General features: G+C 40.4%; 1 protein-coding gene across 2 annotated transcripts; it reads left to right on the plus strand.

The window, feature by feature from the left end:
- The first annotated feature begins 3,275 nt into the window (after positions 1-3,275).
- Positions 3,276-16,549, plus strand: slc13a5b (solute carrier family 13 member 5b). Of its 2 annotated transcripts, none has more exons than XM_060898079.1 (12): positions 3,276-3,384; positions 5,505-5,633; positions 5,790-5,926; positions 6,050-6,261; positions 6,403-6,580; positions 6,705-6,827; positions 8,693-8,905; positions 9,046-9,152; positions 9,257-9,348; positions 9,726-9,887; positions 15,496-15,633; positions 15,948-16,549. In XM_060898079.1, the coding sequence occupies exons 1-12, from the start codon at positions 3,283-3,285 to the stop codon at positions 16,071-16,073; spliced, it is 1,719 nt and encodes a 572-aa protein (XP_060754062.1). In that variant the 5' UTR covers positions 3,276-3,282; the 3' UTR covers positions 16,074-16,549. The 2 variants fall into 2 exon arrangements, with proteins under 2 accessions (XP_060754062.1, XP_060754064.1); XM_060898081.1 differs by having other exon boundaries at positions 6,406-6,580.
- Positions 16,550-20,152: the final 3,603 nt, after the last annotated feature.

Below are 20,152 nucleotides of genomic sequence, written 5' to 3' on the forward strand. Positions count from 1 at the left end.
ATGTTAGCCTGTTTTATCCCTTCTACCACCTGCTTTGTTGTGTTTGGGTTCATCATTCCTGTTGGAAAACCCAAATGTGTCTAAGTTTCAACTGTCTAGCTGATGGTTTGAGGTTATGCTGAAGAATTCTAAGGTAGTGCTCCTTCATTATTCCATCCACTTTGTACAATGTACTAATTCCACTGGCAGCAAAACTGCCCAGTGCATGATGTTACCTCCACCATGCTTAATATTTAATACAGTATTCTTGGTGTTGAATGCCTCACATTTACTCTTCCAAACATCCATTATCTGTAGCCGCTTATCCTGTACAGGGTCGCAGGCAAGCTGGAGCCTATCCCAGCTGACTATGGGCAAGAAGTGGGGTACGCCCTGGACATGTTGCCAGGTCATTGCAGGGCTGACACATAGACACAAACAACCATTCACACTCACATTCACACCTACGGTCAATTTAGAGCCACCAATTAGCCTAACCTGCATGTCTCTGGACTGTGGGGGAAACTGGGGCACCTGGAGGAAACCCACACAGACACGGGGAGAACATGCAAACTCCACACAGAAAGGCCCTCTTCGGCCGCTGGGCTTGAACCCAGAACCTTCTTGCTGTGAGGCGACAGTGATAACCACTACACCACTCTTCCAAACATATGGCTGTTCATTGTGGCCAAATAACTCAATCTTTGGCTCATCTGACCACAACACTTTATGCATGTGCTTAGCTGAAAACTTTGGGCTTGATTTTTTTTTTAAGCAGGGGTTTCTTTTTTGGATTGCATCCTCTCAGTCCATGGAGATATAAAATTCACTTGACTGTAGACAGTGTTCCAGCAGCTTCCAGTTCATGGCAGGCCTGTGCTTGGATGGTTCCTGGGTTGTTCCTGAACACCTGAACCAATTTTGGAACTAAGTGGGTCCATGTATATTTATGATGTTTTATGTATACTTTTTGACCCTGTGTTTGATTTCAGAAACCCCAAAATAAAATTAAAACTTATACATTGAATTCTTGTTCCCCCGTCCCTATAGATTAATGATGTACAGTCCTGTGCAAAAGTCTTAGGCACCCTATTTTTTTATACAAACTTCGTTATATTTCTCTTTTATGACTTATCGAGTCAGTGCAAAAAAACATTTTAGAGTTCCAAATGTTCATTTTCCAGCACACAATTAAATATTATGGAAAAAAGAAATGTTTGTATCTGAGCAGCATATTACATAAGAGACCACTTATCAGATTAAAAAAAGAAAACACAATGAAGGTTACTGGGTTTTGGTGCAAAATTAAGAAGCGAGTGTGACAGTCAAAGTGTCCAGAAGAACTGTGGCTGGTTTTGTAAGGTGCTTAGTAAAACCTACAGCTCATTTCCTTAAGGACCCATGGCATGGTGGTTTGTTGATGCTTTAAACGGGCTCGTGGAGGTTTCCGGATGTTATATCCGCAGCCTTTCTCGAAATGAACCCTTGGCACATAGATATAACCTCCTGGGAGAAAGCCCCATTTCGGCCCTTTTCCCAGTGCGTCGTTTTGCTAATGAGAAGCATGGAGGCGGGGAAGGGTAGAGGGTGGGCCATGGGGGAGGGGGAGGGGCTTGACCAAGCTGCGGGCATGCTACCTGTGTGTGAACAGTAGCAATGGCAGGTCAAGCAACAGTCCAATCTTTCGCTTTTGACCCGGAGTCCGACCCCGAAGCAGAAGCGCAAGCAGTTGAACAAACTGTAAATCACCGACTTCAGCAGGAGTACCTTCAGCGCAGAGTACCTGGCTAACTGCAGGAAGCGGTTAGCTGCACAGCTAATGTAGCCATTGCAAGGCTAACGCACCGATTTTAAAACACGGCAAAACGACTTAACAGTTATACATTTACTTGTTCGGTGTTTGTGGCTGATGCGGCAGGGATGCTTGGTACGGACCCAGGCTTCAGTGACAGTTGATGTGCAAAACCTGCCCTGTACTGTCCCAAGTTGTGGAAACATTCATCAGGAAAATGCTTCCAACAAACATAAACCGTCTTAGGTAGACTCGACGGCGTATTATTGGAGTAAATAAAATTAAGCCACTGCGTCTTCAGGGGCTCTCCCGTCGGCAGTAAAAACAGACTCCTTTCTGTGTTGTCACATCCATGTACAGCGCAATTTCCATGTTTCGCTCGCTTAGGTGGTGCCATGTTGTTGTGTCCTCTATGGTCTCCTCACTACAAAATTGAAGTGACGTATCTATGGTGGCAACTTTTGAGCTGGGCGGGCAATCCATACAGTGGGTGGGAATCCAGAGGGGGGGCGTGGGGATCATCTCCCTTGCTGACGTAGTAAAGGGAAGAGCCTATCAACGCGCCATTTTGACGCGCCATTCTCAAATGTTGACAAAGGGTGGGCATAGTTTGGTTTACACATTATGACATTTCTAGCCACTGGGGTGACTTAAGAAGGTCAGAGGAACTCATTTTAACGTTAAAAAACCTCAGAAAGTGAAAATTTCATGCCATGGGACCTTTATAAAACTGCACTCATTGTACCTGAGACTACTATTTTTTTAAAGCAAAGGTTCGTCTCACACTAAATATTGACTTTAATTTATGATGGCTTACTGCTGTTTATAATTTTTTTTTAAGGTCGAAACATTTCATTTCATTATTTTTAAGCCATTTTTGGTCTACAGCATTTCTTTACATGTGCCGAAGACTTTTGCACAGTACTGTATGTTGTACAATCATTCTACCCCAGAAACAGAACAGGTCAAATAAATAATTGAAAGTCCAATATTGCTATGACATTCATGTCTATGATGAAAGTATGTAAACTCCTGACCACAACTGTACAATGCAAGTAAACAGCCCAGAACAATGTCGCCTTTATTCCACAAGGGGGTGATGTAATGTAACTCAAATTTGGATTGGTCGGTGTAGATCCGTTCATTTACGTCCAAAACAGCATACTACTCTACTGAAGAGATGTCAGTGTGCTGTAGAATAATTAGTGTATTTTGCAAAGGTACAAGACTTGTGATGCAGCTCTTGTTTCATAAACAGTATACAGAATACAGTTGAAGACAGAATAGTCTGCAAGTGTTGTGTACATGTATTTTATCAGAAATAAAATCTATTACAAAAAGGTCATTCTCAGGGTTAAAGTTGTCATAGGTTGGGGGAGTGTTCACTCTTTCAATGAGCGTCTGTTCATTCACTGCTCTCTCTCTCTCTCTCTCTCTCTCTCTGTGCTAAGTTTAAAAAGTCTGACAGTGTGCTACTTCTTTACACTAGATCTCTCTTCATTCATTTGGAGATGCCAACCATACTGAAATCCATCTGGACCTTAAAGAATGGCATAATTCTTTTCTTTACTCCTCTCATACTGCTTCCACTTCCACTATATGTGGGCACAACGGTACGTCAAATCCATCTTCCTTTTGGTAGATGCAAAGAAGTCATTGAAGTTTATTTACATATTTTTATATTAGACTTCTGGTAATATAGTGTGGCACCCTTTGGGGATGAACACCATCCACTTGGCCATAACTGCAGCTTTTTGCCTTTTAATGTGAAGAGGGTAGTTCAGCATTAGTTCAGTTGCAATTTATGTCACATGTCTATTATTATTATTATTATTATTATTATTATTATTTAACTCAATATCAAAGATTGCTTATTAGAATCAGAATCAGAAATACTTTAATAATCCCGAGGGGAAATTAAATACATCTGCAGTTGCTCACATTCAAGTAGATAGTTTGCATTATCATAATGACTTTGCATTCTCAGAATGCAAAATCATAGTTCGTTTCCCATTCTAATATTTCTTCATTTGGCATTAGTAGACCTAGAAATGCATCAGTCTTCTGACTACTCACTGTTATTTCTAATTCTTTCATTTCTTTGTATATACATGTTTCTTTTCTGATGTTTAAAATTGAAAAATAATACTTTGAACTGCTCTTATATGCTGTTTATGTGGTTAAATCTATGAACCAAAGATTGCTGTATTATTGTATCATAAGTGTGATGCCCTATACTACATTTAGTATCTATATTACACTCCTACAAACTAATCAATCAATGGCTGTTTAGATTCTTAGCTTTTTAAAATCAGTATACTTGGAACCAGTACTACTTTAAACCTTTACATTAAATTATTTATATGGATCAGACACCTCTGCAGCTTTTTCTCCTTTAATAAAAATAAAATTAAAATAAAGTAATAATAATAATACTACAAAATAGTTTTTAATGAATGATCATGCTTTATGGTCACCTCCCTTCAAAAAAACAATGTTGACCGAATGGTGATTTTAATCAAAGTTTACTTGAGTCATCAGTCACATGTACATCATGGATATGAGGGAAGAAAAGCAGATTTTTTTGTAATTTCTAAGGCAAGTGGTGTGGTCAAACACGTTGCAAAAATGCAAGGGATGTGTCATTTCTGTTTCTGAACCCTTGACCCACAGCTCAGAAAATTCAACCATGTTCATTATGTGAGGTTCTGGATTTCTAAAGCAGGGGTTTTCACACCTTTTGGAGACAGGGACCCCTTTTAATGTAAAATAAATTTATTTGGACACTTCAGCACAGATTTCATTTCCAAATTATTATTATTATTTATAGGTCTACTTACTTGTTTATTGAGGTTTGGATTAAACTCATTCAATTCAAATGTCCAGTCAACCATGCTAATAACAATAAGACCTCAGTAATAAATATAATAATGTACATTTGTGTATACATGTGTGGATTGAGATTTTCACCAATGTAACAAAATAAAACTTTAGTTCCCTTGGGGTTTCTGAGACTGCTCTTTGAGAATTTAGTTTGAATGGTCACTGAACTGCCTCAGATGAGCAGAAGAAATTGCAACATCGGCAGGAGACTGTTACATGCTGGTCGTTACATGACTGTGTTGTGGAGTCATTTGGATATTTAGGCAAGCTAAGAATTTTTTTTTGCATTAATATCACTATTTGTGTTGTTATATTCATGTTATGTTGTTTAAATGTCATCATGTATGTTTGTAGATCCCTATGTTCTGAGCAGAATGTGTGATGAGCGCTCAAGTGCATATTGTGAAACTCAGTACTGTGTACAGGAAATGAGCAGTTGACTCTGAAGTACACAATGAAAGGTTGATGCAATCCCTTGTTGTAATGTGTAATATCTAGTCTGTTAGCCCCATATCATGGCATTCCACACTACTGTATTACATGAAGAGCTTGGAGCACTGTTATGTCTGTATATTATAGGACCTTTTCACTTTGCCACCACTTGCTGGATCATTTCTCCCTTGATGTTCCAGTATCTTGTGTTTTACAAATTAAGCACTGCTTGGAACCTTGTCAGATAGCCAAACTGTCAGTTATAAGGTTCTACATAGAACTTGAAGGAATAACCAAAGAACTCTTAGGGGTTCAAGGTGCAACTTTTTATTTTAATCTTGAACTTTTAATTCTTCTTTTCAGAGGTGCTTGTTTGAGATAATTTGAGTGTGTGGTCTGATGACTATATGTATTCCAGGAGGCCAGCTGTGCTTACGTGATTGCACTGATGGCAGTGTTCTGGTGTACAGAAGCTCTCCCACTGGCTGTGACTTCTCTGCTCCCTGCTCTGCTATTTCCTCTATTTGGCATCATGAAGTCAAAACAGGTGTCTCAGTATTTAGGCTCCATGTTTTGGCTCTAATCTGAAGTTTCTGCACATCAGTGGTTTATTGTCTAAGTACCACATTAATCAGATTCTTCCTTTCCAATGAAGTATGGGTGTTAAATTAACTGTGTTTTTTATTCTCCTGTCATTCTCCAGGTGTGCATTCAATATCTAAAGGACACTAATATGTTGTTTGTGAGTGGTTTAATTGTTGCAGTGGCTGTTGAGCATTGGAACCTACACAAGCGCATTGCTCTCCGAGTGTTGCTCCTCGTAGGAGTGCGCCCAGCACTGTAGGTGACCACTAATTAAGCTACAACAATTGTAGTGTTTCCTTCCCATGTAGTTCTTAAGAAGCTGCCAACTTTTATTTGAAGTTTCTTTATTTCTCTTTGTTCCTCTGTGTTTGGGTACAGGCTAATGCTAGGTTTCATGGCTGTTACATCTTTCCTCTCCATGTGGATCAGTAACACTGCCACTACAGCAATGATGGTTCCTATAGTGCAGGCAGTACTGGAGCAATTGAACAAACAGGAAATTGAAACATTACCACTCAGGGCCAACATGGAGCCCAACCAAGCACCAGATGCACAAAACAATGAGTCTGCTAAACAAAAAGATGGCCAAGGTCAGATATGTGGCCATTGTCATGGATTTTATATAAGATAGGGATCCTACAGCTCATTTTCAGTCCTACCTAATAGAACAACTTCCAAACATGTACTTTAATATGTGAGATCTTTGTTTACTGTGATTATTTTCTATCCAGCAGTGGTATTAAGTGGTCTGAACATGTCAACTGAAGCTACCAAGCATAAAGAGGCAGCAGAGAAAAAACAGATATGTAAAGGCATGACGTTGTGTGTGTGCTATGCTGCCAGCATTGGGGGAACAGCCACACTCACAGGCACAGGCCCTAACCTGGTGCTCAAAGGACAAATGAATCAGTGGGTGTCACATCTAAGTAATGACGATAACCTCATATTTTAAAGAATTTGGTAGCCTTACTTTTCCTTCTCACTCTACAATTCTGTTATCACATTATGCAATTGTCTTTTCCTTTTCCCTTAGACTGTTTCCACAAAATGGTGATGTCATCAATTTTGCATCCTGGTTTGGCTTTGCATTTCCAAACATGATTCTGATGCTAGCTTTAGCCTGGCTGTGGCTGCAGTTTCTTTTCATGGGGTTCAAGTAAGTGTTGTTAATGCAGAGGTGGGCAAACTACGGCCCGCGGGCCACACCCGGCCCGTTGGCGTTTTTAATCCGGCCCGCGGAAGACAATCATATAAACACGATTGAGCAGATCTATAAACTATAAGCGTCAGTGTTATCACGTAGACAGGTGTTCTAGAGATCCGTCTTTCCAGTCAGTCGTATTCACGCGAGATTACATTTGCAGAGTGGTGCAGCGCGTGCCATGGAAGTCATTCTGGCGCCCGTGCCACTGATGATCTCGAGAACACAGGATAAAACTTTACAATGAGTGGTCCTAAAAAAAGAAAAGTGGACAGTGAGTGCAGGGTGTTCAATAAAGAATGGACAACTAAATATTTTTTTGCTGAAGTCCGATCAAAGGCTGTATGTCTTATTTGCAAAGAAACCGTTGCAGTTTTAAAGGAATATAACATCAAACGGCACTTTTCCTCCAAGCATGCTAATTATGCTAACAACCAGTCAGCGCAAGAACGGACGAATACAGCTCAGCAGTTGCTGAGTGAATGTGAGTATTAACACTTTCTCTTTTTAAAACTATGTTGGAGCTGTAATAAGATGGTAGTCACATGTTTACAGACATAATAATATAAAAAGTATAACTCTTAGTAATTTTGGTTGTCGTGGGTGGCTGCTGTAGTGCTGGTGTTTGTTTTTAAAGCCTAGGTCACAACTGGCCGTACGTGCTCCTACGGCCGGTCTACGTGCAAAAAATGCAAGAAACGCACGGAGGGCGCGTGTGTGACGTGCTGATTTTCGAGCCGTAGACTGGCCGCAGACCGGCTGCAGAGGTTCTTTGTCATGTCAAACAAACTCTATGGGCGCTTACGTTTTTTTCAGGTTGCAAGACAAACTTACAGCCAACGCGCGTCTTTCTCCACGAACAAAAAAAATCGCACGCCCAAAAAATCGTACGTCCGGTTGTGACCTAGGCTTAAGTACCATGTGCTTTTGGGTGTCTGCTCCGCCCCTCATTTATGTCCCTGTCTATTATGAGCAGCTGACCTTGCTTCTGCTTATATCTGTTCCTGGACTTTTGCCTGTGGAGGTTATTCTGATCTATGAGTGGCCTTTTGGAATATGAAAACCTGTTTGGAACCTGTGTTTTGATTTTTTGAGGACTGGAAATATTTCAGTGAGTGACTTTGAACCTGAAAACCAGTTTGGAGTTTTTTGCTTTCTTGAGCTGTTTTGTTTGATTTTGTGGGCTGGATGGATCCAGTGCCAAACCACTGAACTGCAAACATTTTGGAATGGTGTGGTACCTCTCCTACTAATGGTGGCTGGTTGTACTGGCAGGCTGGAAGTGGATGGTTAAAAAAACCACTCAGGTGTAAATCTACGAGTTCAGTGAAATGTACAAAAATGATATGTACTGATATGTAATTTAGTTCAATTTAATGAGATGCAATTTAGTTGTATGTATAAAATGATACAAATATACAAATACACTGGCATCCTACTCATCCTGGCAGCTCAAAGATGTAATTTAAGAATTAAGTGTGCTACTTTTCTTACTGTCACGTGTGTGTGTGTGTGTGTGTGTGTGTGTGTGTGTGTGTGTTACTTTTCTGGATGGATCCAGTACCAGATCCAGTATCTGCATTTGGGTCTCTGTCAGTGAAGGCCTTACAATAACACTAAAGCTTTTCCGGTTTATGTTCGATATGTATGAATTTGGTGCTGGCCCGGCCCGCCTGGCAAATTTCAAAAGTCAATGTGGCCCCTGAGCCAAAAAGTTTGCCCACCCCTGTGTTAATGCTAATCCTTGTTTAACCAATACAACCAAGTCCCACAGTCTGTCTCTATTATGTAGCTGTTTCTTCTTGCCCTCCTTCCACCAGCTTTAGGAAGACATGGGGCTGCAAGGCAATGAAGACAGAGAAAGAGATCGCGGCATATAATGTGATCCGAGAACAGCACCGGCTGATGGGCCCCATGACATATGGAGAGTTCAGTGTGTTGGCTCTCTTCGTTCTACTTGTGGTCCTGTGGTTCACCCGTGATCCCGGATTTGTGGCTGGCTGGGCCACATACACATTCAACTCAGAAACTGAGTATGAGTTACATTGTGGTTTCAAAGCTTTCATTTACTTTGGTGCATTTTCACTAAATTGTAACTGTGGCTGATGGATATGGTTGGGATTAAACATGGTACTGAATATAGAATAATTTCCTATTGTTACTTAAACATCAGGTATGTGACAGATGCCACAGTGGCAGTTCTCATCGCTGTGCTTCTTTTCATTCTGCCATCAACACCACCGATGTTGTGTTGCTGGCCACCTGCAAGTCCTGGTCCAGGTGCGAGACACTTTAAGATCTCAAAAATGATGAATTATGAAATGATGTGTATGTCATTGACTCATAGTATTGGCTTGGTTTGTCTCTGGGTATCCCCATGCCAGCTCTGCTTACTTGGAAGGTAGCTCAGAGGAAAATGCCCTGGAACATAGTTCTGCTCCTTGGAGGAGGATTTGCGCTGGCCAAAGGGAGTGAGGTAATATTTAACCATATACCATTTTCTCCTCCTTCATAATGTGCACCTTTGCATTCTGCATACTAATGAAGGACTCCATGTAGTACATTAAAGAGCTTTTTAGTTTATCCCTCTGGAAGAAGCCTGAAAGATTGTATGTAGATAGAAGATTTCCAAACAGAATATGTTTAACAGGAATGCTTAAACCTTCCTTACAAACCCTTGAGGAACATTTTTTGACAAAGTGTAGATTGAATTGACGTGCTTTATTTGTTCAAAAATGGATGGATTAGAGGGTGGGCAAAAATTCTGAACAACTTGCATACTGTAAGATGCCATGATCTTAATCTGTAAATATATTTTGTTTCTTTTTTGACCTGATGTCTTTGTTGATTCAGGAATCTGGTCTGTCCAGATGGATGGGTGATCAGTTAACACCTCTGCATAGTATTCCTCCTTGGGCCATTGCTATTGTCCTCTGTCTCCTGATATCCACTTTCACTGAGTGCACCAGCAATGTGGCCACTGCTACCCTCTTCCTCCCTGTCTTAGCCTCTATGGTAAGGACAACATGAAAAAAAAGTCATGATGAAACACACTCCAGTCTGCAGTGTACTGTAGTAGTAAGAGTAGTAGATGATTGATGTGAGTGTACCCACTATGTGGGTGACTGTCAGTGAAGACAAACATTGAAGCACTACCCTGGCCCAGATCTACAACACCGGATTGTCTATTCATTTTCCTGAATTACTTCAGCCCCTTTGAGAGGCCCCTGTACCAGACAGCCAAGTTCTCAAGCAGCCCAATTCAGCCAGCTATCTGTGCTCACAGGCAACCGAATTGTCCTTCTGCCCTCCCCAAACTGCTGTCCTTTAGTTAACTTACAAAGCTCTGCAATGAGACTTGGCTGCAAATGAACCAGGCAGGAGTGACATTCAGCTGCAGGAGTGACATTCATAAATGAATAGAGACAGAGCAGTGAAAGGAGTTAGAAAATGACAGTTAATGAGGAACAAGTGCACTTACATATACTATTTCTGTATTCATATTGATTTCTTTTTTCAATTTTCTGATTTTGCTCTACATATCTTTTTGTAAAAGTGGTTAAGAAAATATTCTTTTCTTTTAAGGCACTACATGTGAATAGGAAAATTTATTTAAAACAACTGATATAGCAAATATGCCAGTTGATTGCTGATATTTTAAAATAAATTACACTTGTTTATGCAAATGAGGCTTCATCTAATTAAATACAAAGTAAATTTACAGACTTAATAAGACCACAAAGCTAGTCTTTATGTTATTTGATTTCAAATATTCAGTTCACTGTGAAGATGCTGTCAAGAGAATGACATTTACAGATATGTTTGCTGGAACATACTTTCCTGATTTCTTTATTGTTTATTTAAGAAAACAAATATATGACATTTTTCAGTATAAAATATATGATATGAATGATCAGATATGAATTTATTTGGGGCAGCACGGTGATGTAGTGGTTAGCGCTGTCGCCTCACAGCAAGAAGGTCCAGGTTCGAGCCCACTGGCCGATGGGGGCCTTTCTGTGTGGAGTTTGCATGTTCTCCCTATGTCCACGTGGGTTTCCTCCGGGTGCTCCGGTTTCTCCCACAGTCCAAAGACATGCAGGTTAGGTTAACTGGTGACTCTAAATTGACCGTAGGTGTGAATGTGAGTGTGAATGGTTGTCTGTGTCTATGTGTCAGCCCTGTGATGGCTTGGCGACTTGTCCAGGGTGTACCCCGCCTTTCGCCCGTAGTCAGCTGGGATAGGCTCCAGCTTGCCTGCGACCCTGTAGAACAGGATAAAGCAGCTAGAGATAATGAGATGAGATGAATTTATTTTATAACATAAAATAAATTTAAAAAATATTATTCTAGGCGGCATGGTGGTGTAGTGGTTATCACTGTCACCTCACAGCAAGAAGGTTCTGGGTTTGAGCCCACTGGCCGATGGGGGCCTTTCTGTGTGGAGTTTGCAGGTTCTCTCCGTGTCTGTGTGGGTTTCCTCCGGGTGCTCCGGTTTCCCCCACAGTCCAAAGACATGCAGGTTAGGCTAATTGGTGACTCTATAATGGCCCTTTTCCACTACCCTTTTTCAGCTCACTTCAGCTCGCTTCAGCTCACTTCAGCCCGACACGGCTCGCGTTTCGACTACCAAAAACCAGCACGACTCAGCTCGTTTCAGCCCTGCTTAGCCCCTAAAACTCGCACCGTTTTGGAGTGGGGCTGAAGCGAGCCAAGCCGTGCCGAGTGAGGTTGGGGGCGTGAGCAGACACTCCCCTGTGCACTGATTGGTGAGGAGGAGTGTCCTCACATGCCCACACACGCCCCGCGAGCGCGCTGGGATCTGTAAACACCGCAAACCCGGAAGAAGAAGAATTACGAATTACGAGAATTTCTGAAGCCTTATGCGCCTCGCCTCATCTATACGCTCTTGCCAGTCAGTATCTGTTGGCGTTGTCGGTGACAACAAGCCACAGCACCAAGACCAGCAACATTAACGACTCCATGTCCTCCATGTTTATTGTTTACTATTCGGGTCATGAGACTACCGCTTAAAAGCTCACTGAATCAGTGACATACAGAGCATCGTGGACGAGTTCGCGGAGCGCAAGGCTCGTCGTATGCCCTTCAAGTAATGCGCGCAGTAGGCTATTGATGTTTTATTATCCAGTGTTGGGCACGTTACTTTCAAAAAGTAATTAGTTATAGTTACTAGTTACTTTTCCCAAAAAGTAACGGAGTTACTTTGTCATAAAAGTAACTAATTACCAGGGAAAGTAATTATTCCGTTACATTTTGTTCCCCCCCCCAAAAAAAAAAAAAAAAAAATCAAATTCAGTTAGTGTAATCATAATAAAAGTGAATGTTAAATGTGTTTAATGACTGAAATGGACACTTAACAGAACCAGTTAGTAACATTATCTACACTATATTAATATTTTTGTGGGACAATGTGAGATAAGACATCTATCAAATGTAATATATTTTTGCAGTTATTAAAATTATGTTACTAATTACTGGCCACTGACGAGGACAAATGCTTTGTTCCTCGACATAATGTGCATTGCACGTAAACACTCTTGCCTTTTATTTCAAGTAATGAAAAGTAATGGCTGTATTTCCAGTGTGAAAGCGCAGTGCTGGGCTCACCGCTCGCCATCGGTGGCTCTTCCGATTGAAAGCATGCGCAGTAGTGCAGTATCTACTCTGATTGGCTTACTGTGCCGTTGTCTCGTGTCTCCCCGCCCCACACTAAAGCAGAGTAAAGAAAGGCTGAACGAGCAGCGTGCCAGATGAGAACAGCGTTAATAAAGTAACGCATAGTATTTTATTGTAAGTAACGGGAACGGCGTTATAACGATGTAAAAAGTAATTAGTTAGATTACTCGTTACTAAAAAAAGTAACGCAGTTAGTAACGCCGTTTATTCTAACGCCGTTATTCCCATCACTGATTATGACCCATGTACAGTATGTCACCTAATGTTTTTTTGTTTCTGAGTTACATGTTCGTTTGAAGGACTTAATGTACAAAATAACATAGTTGCACCCCGTAGTGTTGAAATTGGTAAACACAGTGCATTCAGTGAGGTTTGCACCGCCCTCCTTTTATTTCTGACTCTTCCTGTCACCGTTGCAACCTCTGAGCGCTCATTCGTATGCCCTTCAAATAATGTGCGCAGTATAGGCTATTGATGTTTTATTATGAGCCATGTACAGTATCCTAATGTTTTTTGTTTCTGAGTTACATGTTCGTTTGAAGGACTTGATGTACTAAATAACATAGTTGCACCCGGTAGTGTTGAAATTGGTAAACACCGCAGTTGCGGACATTTTGTAGCCTAAAATGATGTTATGATAAGCTTTAATAAAGGGCCCGGTCATTTGCCCCGCCCCCGGCCCGGCTCTGACTTGTTCCGCCACTGTCACTGATGCCACTGTTTGCGCTGCTTAACGACATCACGTGACGTCCACCCACTTTCGCTAACTCCACCCAATGTGTCCACCCACTTCCAGCCAGCACGGTTCAGCGCGGCTGTAGTCGAAATGCAACTCCAACAGCCCCGCTCAGCTCGACTCAGCTCGACTCAGCACGGCACGGCTCAGCCGCGTTTGTAGTGGAAAAGCGGCATAAATTGACCATAGGTGTGAATGTGAGTGTGAATGGTTGTTTGTCTCTGTGTGTCAGCCCTGTGATGACCTGGTGATTTGTCCAGGGTATACCCCACCTCTCGCCCATAGTCAGCTGGGATAGGCTCCAGCTTGCCTGCAACCCTGCACAGGATAAGTAGTTATGGATAATAGATGGATGGAAATATTATTCTATAATGTTCTCATTAGGGACTGGAATGAACATGCAAATTTCATGAATGTACTGTAGGTAATCTAGAAAAAGAGCTTTTTTGGTTCTAAATATATTAATCAAATATACAATTTACTGAGAGGCTCCGGATGAAAATGGATTCTCTGAGGTAACTGGCATAGTACTATTACACAGCCCCAAAGAAAATAGTATTATGCTAGTCATTGAAGAGAATCCATAATTACTGATGCCTCTCAGTGCATGGTACATATATATAAAACGAAATTCCACGAAATTGAGTTTTACATGAACTCATAGCGTAGCGCTGAGTTGGCTATAAGACATGTACAATGAGATTGAATGGAATAACTCTTTCATTATATCCACATTCACTGGACTTTGAGAAACAGAGCATTTTTATTTTTTGCAAATTTGATAAATTTAAACTTTATACAAAACATCTGACAAAATAATTTCTGCTAAGAATGTAAAGAATCCAGCGAAATGACCATAGCAATTTGTGAAAAATGCTATAATAATAATTCTTGAAAAATAAAAAACAAGATATCTTCTTCTCATCTCATTATCTCTAGCCGCTTTATCCTTCTACAGGGTCGCAGGCAAGCTGGAGCCTATCCCAGCTGACTACGGGCGAAAGGCGGGGTACACCCTGGACAAGTCATCACAGGGCTGACACATAGACACAGACAACCATTCACACTCACACCTACGGTCAATTTAGAGTCACCAGTTAACCTAACCTGCATGTCTTTGGACTGTGGGGGAAACCGGAGCACCCGGAGGAAACCCACGCGGACACGGGGAGAACATGCAAACTCCACACAGAAAGGCCCTCACCGGCCCCGGGGCTCGAACCCAGGACCTTCTTGCTGTGAGGCGACAGCGCTAACCACTACACCACCGTGCCACCAGATATCTTCTTACTATCAAATATTTTCATTCCATATTTTGTTGCTTTTTTGTATTTTTTTGGCTTTTGTTTTCCAAAAAAAAAATTGTTTTTGAGTTTTTATTTCATCCTCAGTTGGTTCAGCAACACACTCCGCCATTTTGTTTTTTTCTCCTCATGGTATATGACCTGATAGCCTGGTAGTAGAGTAGCCAATCAGAGCATGCAATTGCTCATATCCAGTGAATGTGGATAGAAATATACATACATACATACATACATACATACATACATACATACATATACACACAAGTTGTTCAGAGATATGAAATGGTGTCATTGTGCCAAGTGGGTGGAACTTGAAGCCTTCTTCGAAAGGTATCATATGCAGTGGACCTGAGGGACAAACTGCGGTGACGTTTTCCTCTTAAATGTTGATGTTTTTATTATTACAATTTAAAATGATATAAATCCACTGAAAAATGACTGACATGACTTTGTTGTTCCTACCTGTAGTGTCTTGTCTTAATTAACTCCATTCCTGTTTAAGCATGTTTATGCACGTCTTCATATCTGGGACAATTATGTTCATTTTGCAAGCATATATAGAAAACCTTGACCGCTTCCATTCTTTTACACTGAAAAAAAAAGATCTAAGCCATGTCTCAAAAGCTTAAATTACTATGCATTAGCTGCTATGTTATGGTTTGCTCCCAGTTGTGCAATAGTTCTGAGGAGCGGCTGCTTTCTTGCAGACATGAGTCAGTCTTGGATGTATCACTCTAAACGATCCCAGCTTAATTACACATGCTAAATAATGGCTCACAGCACAGAAAACCACCACTTAAATTAGAGATCAGAATTAGAGAATAGAGAATTATAGTCGTGGTTTAACCGAATGTCATACATATAATGTTTCATTTTTGCATTTCAGTCACACTCTATTGGAATGAACCCCTTGTACGTCATGGTGCCCTGCACACTCAGTGCCTCTTTTGCCTTCATGTTACCTGTGGCAACACCCCCCAATGCTATCGTATTCTCCTATGGCTACCTCAAAGTGTCAGACATGGTGAGACTTCTCTCTTAGATAATAATCATGCTCATGAAAGATATAAATATTCTGATTGGTTAATAATTTGTCCACTTTTGAGTTTGGTTAAGTGCAATAAATTCTTGATTGTATTTGACCCATCATTAGCAAAATCTACTTATACATTCTCAAATTCAGATGTAGTATAAGATAACCAGAACCATAAATAAATTTAAGTACTATTAGCAACCTTGCTCTTAACCATTGTATATTTATTCTTAGGTCACATATGCTCTACTATTGGGTTTATTCTTATTTTCATTTAATCATTTGGTGGTTTTCATTTATTGAAGGCAAAGGCTGGGATAATGATGAACATTATAGGCATCTTCTGCATCACACTGGCTATCAACACCTGGGGAAAGGCAATGTTCCATTTGGACTCTTTCCCTACATGGGCCAACAACACAGGCTTGTGAAAGCCATGACAGACGCAAGTGAAGTGACACAGCAAACTGCTCATTCTCCCCAAATACCATTACACAAGTCATGCACCATAACAGAGCCCAAGTGTGAGTTTTTTCATACCTCATCTGTGATGGGATGGCCATGGTTGTTTTTTTTTTCTTCCTACAGCTCCTATTATTTTTACAAATGGCCTGAGTCACTAAGTAACATTTATGTATGCTTTAATCTTCATAGGATTTTGCTGTATATTTCAAATTCAGTCCAAATTCAAGGCATGCATGCCAGGGTTTGATTAGTGTGTCCATAACTATTATGCATCTTTAAGATAGATATTAAATGTATATAAACATGTGGACTGAAAACAGTCATTAAATCTCAGTCTATGTGTCACCAGGGAAGTGCAATGATAATTATGAGTCTTGTGTTTACTAAGTTGTTATTTTTTTAGACTAAGATTCACATACCACCATTCCCTTTCCCATTCTTGCTGTGCTAATGTTGTAGAAATTCTTATGTTTGTCTCTTTTTGTTTAATATTATTAGTCATATTTATTAATACACAAAAATGGAGCATATGTTTAGGACAATTCAGTTCATAATATTTTATTGTTCAAGCTGTTAAGGAGGATTTAGTACTACAAGTTTATATTGATTGCAATGTAGTTAAGAATCCCAATGAGGACTTTTTTTCTTGACCCCGCCTTTTGCCCGTAGTCAGCTGGGATAGGCTCCAGCTTGCCTGCGACCCTGTAGAACAGGATAAAGCGGCTACAGATAATGAGATGAGATGAGATGAGAATTTAAATGAACCCAGTGCTCATCATTGCTGTCAACATATTTTCCTAAGCAGCATAACAATTATAGACACCACGGATCATGGCATTCCAGCAGTATGTTTGTAATGTTACAAAACATTGTATGCTATTTTTATGTGCTGTATGAAATTTTATACTGTTTTATACCTGTACAAATAAAATCTGTCAGGCATTTATTTTGTATAGTAGACCCTACCAAGGTCACAGCTTAGGGAGAATGTGATTTAACTGACAGGGTCAATATGTTTGAGAAAAGAAAAAAATAACAATTTTATAAGTTTACGTCTGATTGAAATTTGATTTTAATTCTTGTAAGTTTTTATGCAATTTTATTTATTTATTAAAACTTTGGGTTTGTTCACAAAAAACATAAAATTTAGTCAATTTTAAAAGAGAAAATTCACTGCAGTAAAAAGTAGTTTCAGTGATTCGTGATTAGCACTTTAAAGTGGTGCACTAAGGCTACGTTTACATTAGACCGTATCTGTCTCGTTTTCTTCGCGGATGCACTGTCCATTTACATTAAACCGCCTGGAAACGCCGGGAAACGGGAATCCGCCAGCGTCCACGTATTCAATCCAGATCGTGTCAGCTCCGGTGCTGTGTAAACATTCAGAATACACGGATACGCTGTGCTGAGCTCTAGCTGGCGTCTCATTGGACAACGTCACTGTGACATCCACCTTCCTGATTCGCTGGCGTTGGTCATGTGACGCGACTGCTGAAAAATGGCGCGGACTTCCGCCTTGTATCACCTTTCATTAAAGAGTATAAAAGTATGAAAATACTGCAAATACTGATGCAAATACTGCCCATTGTGTAGTTATGATTGTCTTAAGGTTTGCCATCCTTCCACTTGCAAGTGGTAAGTGATATGCGCTGGGATCACACACACAGCGGCTCAGTCCCGAATCACTGCTTGTTCACTTCACTCGCGTGCTCTGTGAGCTGCGCAGGGCCAGAGTGCACACCCTCCAGAGGGCACTCGCTGTTCAGGGCGGAGTGATTTGGAGCGCAGGATGCCTGCGGAGCCGAGCGTATCCGTGTATTGGTGTTGCTGTGTGCACACTAATCGTTTTAAAAACGTTAATCTGATGATCCGCTGATACGGTCTAATGTAAACATGGGCTGTCAGGTATGTCAAAGAAATGTGGTCTTCCATTTCTGTTGGTGAACAGATGCAAGTGGAGATGCTAGAACTTTAATAAAAACAGATAATTACATTTCTCATTTTGCATTTTTCCCTATTATTTCCTATTATGTAATTTCGCATTTCTCTGATTTTGTTATATTTTCCCAACATGTTCCAACTCAATCAAAAAACTTTTTAACTTAAAATATGTTTCTTATTGTAGTTACAATGAGATGGTTAAAGACAAATATTAATTACATTTGCTTAGATATATTTTAGCAAATTATAACAGGAATTTAAGTCTTGTATAGAAAGTGTCGAAATATATACTCTGATTCAGGAAGATGAAAGTAGAAACCAGACTACATGGAGATGCCACTGTATAACTAACCTTGTTAACTGCTTATTCTTTAGGCATTGTGTAACTTTGTGGTGCAGTACTCTTCAGCCAAGTGACATTTTTAATGCATTTCATGACTTCAAAGGGATCCTGATGTAACTAAAATATAAAGTTCGGTCAAGCTCATACTGCCATTATGGCACAGGACAAAAGTGACCAAAGCACAACAGTGGCCAAGAACATCAACAATGTGGAAAGTACACTGAACTATAAATACTGCCTTCCCACTTACAGTATTTAATGTGGAGCCAGTCATACACTTTCATGCGATTTGTATTTTTCTTCAACTGTAACAGTTACAACCTTTAATATAGAGACGAGACAACTTTTTTTTTTTACACAAATATTTTCACAGGCAGGTTTGGATGCAAATGCAAGGTTTATTGAAAAGATCAGGGTAAAAATAATGATCAGGAATATGAGGTGGGAAAAGGGTCTATAAGCAGAGTAGGTAAAGGCAAAAAAAAGAGACAACTAAATAAAACACGGTAAAAAACAGATATAAATTTGTCATGGAATAAAAGTTCTATGGTGTTACTGTTGAAGGTTTGATTGAGAGTTTCAAAGAATTGCTTAAAGGATTGTGTTTGATAGCGAACAGGTATAACTATTCAAAGTCCAGAGATTAGTCATGTGACATGGTTTGTGTGTTTTTTTAAACTTTAGTTGAGGATCTCATGGATATGATGGTGGTGAGCATGGAATTCTCTGTTCAGGACAGGGCCCAGGGTGTCCTGAGCTGGAAATCAGCATCTTGCCTCTGGGCTGTATCATTCCCAGTCAATCAAATACTGCATTCTACCACCCCAACATGTGGAATCCAGTATTTCCCATATGGTGTAAGCAAGTTGTATTCCCAAACCCAGGGATGCCGACAGAAAGCTTGCTGGAGACTGTAGGAGATAAACAATACTTTCTTGGCAGTTCAAGTTTATAAGTACAGTATATGACTGATATGTCAAATAATCTTGAAGTGTCCAATGTATGGATGCAGCAGCTTTCTGCATCCTCGGAGCAAACAAAGGTCCTGAGTTGAAAATTCTGGGCATACTCCAGGCAGGGAAAGAAAGAGAAATATCAGCCAGAACAATCAGCCTATCTCCTAGTTGGCACATTCTCTTTGGGCATATGCCTGTGGGCAATGCCCTGAGGATAGGCTGTCTGAAACCCCAAACCTTCCATACCCGTAATGTACATTGAGGTTTTCTGACAAACAATATAATCAGGGACACAAAAGTTCCTAAATTTGTGCTGAAATATAGGCTCAGTGGTTTCAAAAGCCGTGAGTAAAATGTGGAGCTGGAATAAAAGTTATTTGGAAAACTGGTCAGTGATTACTAGAATAGTGGTCATGTTGAGTGAATCTGGAGGATCTGTGATTAACACTATGTGTGGTGTTAATCAGGGACACTGGTGTGATCAGGGACACTGGTGAATGGGTGGGACTTCTGCTTGACTGCAGGTGGAACAGGACCTAACAAATCTCTGAATGTCAGACAGCATGGAATCCCACCACTACTGCGGAAGACTGTCTGATGACACTGAGAGGGCAGTAATCATGATGAGAGGGCAGTAATCAGTTTATCATGAATATTCAGAGGTACAGTGGGGCAAAAAAGTATTTAGTCAGTCACCAATTGTGCAAGTTCTCCCACTTAAAAAGATGAGAGAGGCCTATAATTTCATCATAGGTATACCTCAACTATGAGAGACAAAATGAGAAAAAAAATCCAGAAAATCACA

This window comes from Neoarius graeffei, chromosome 17 (assembly GCF_027579695.1).
Source record: "Neoarius graeffei isolate fNeoGra1 chromosome 17, fNeoGra1.pri, whole genome shotgun sequence".
Classification (NCBI taxonomy): domain Eukaryota; kingdom Metazoa; phylum Chordata; class Actinopteri; order Siluriformes; family Ariidae; genus Neoarius; species Neoarius graeffei.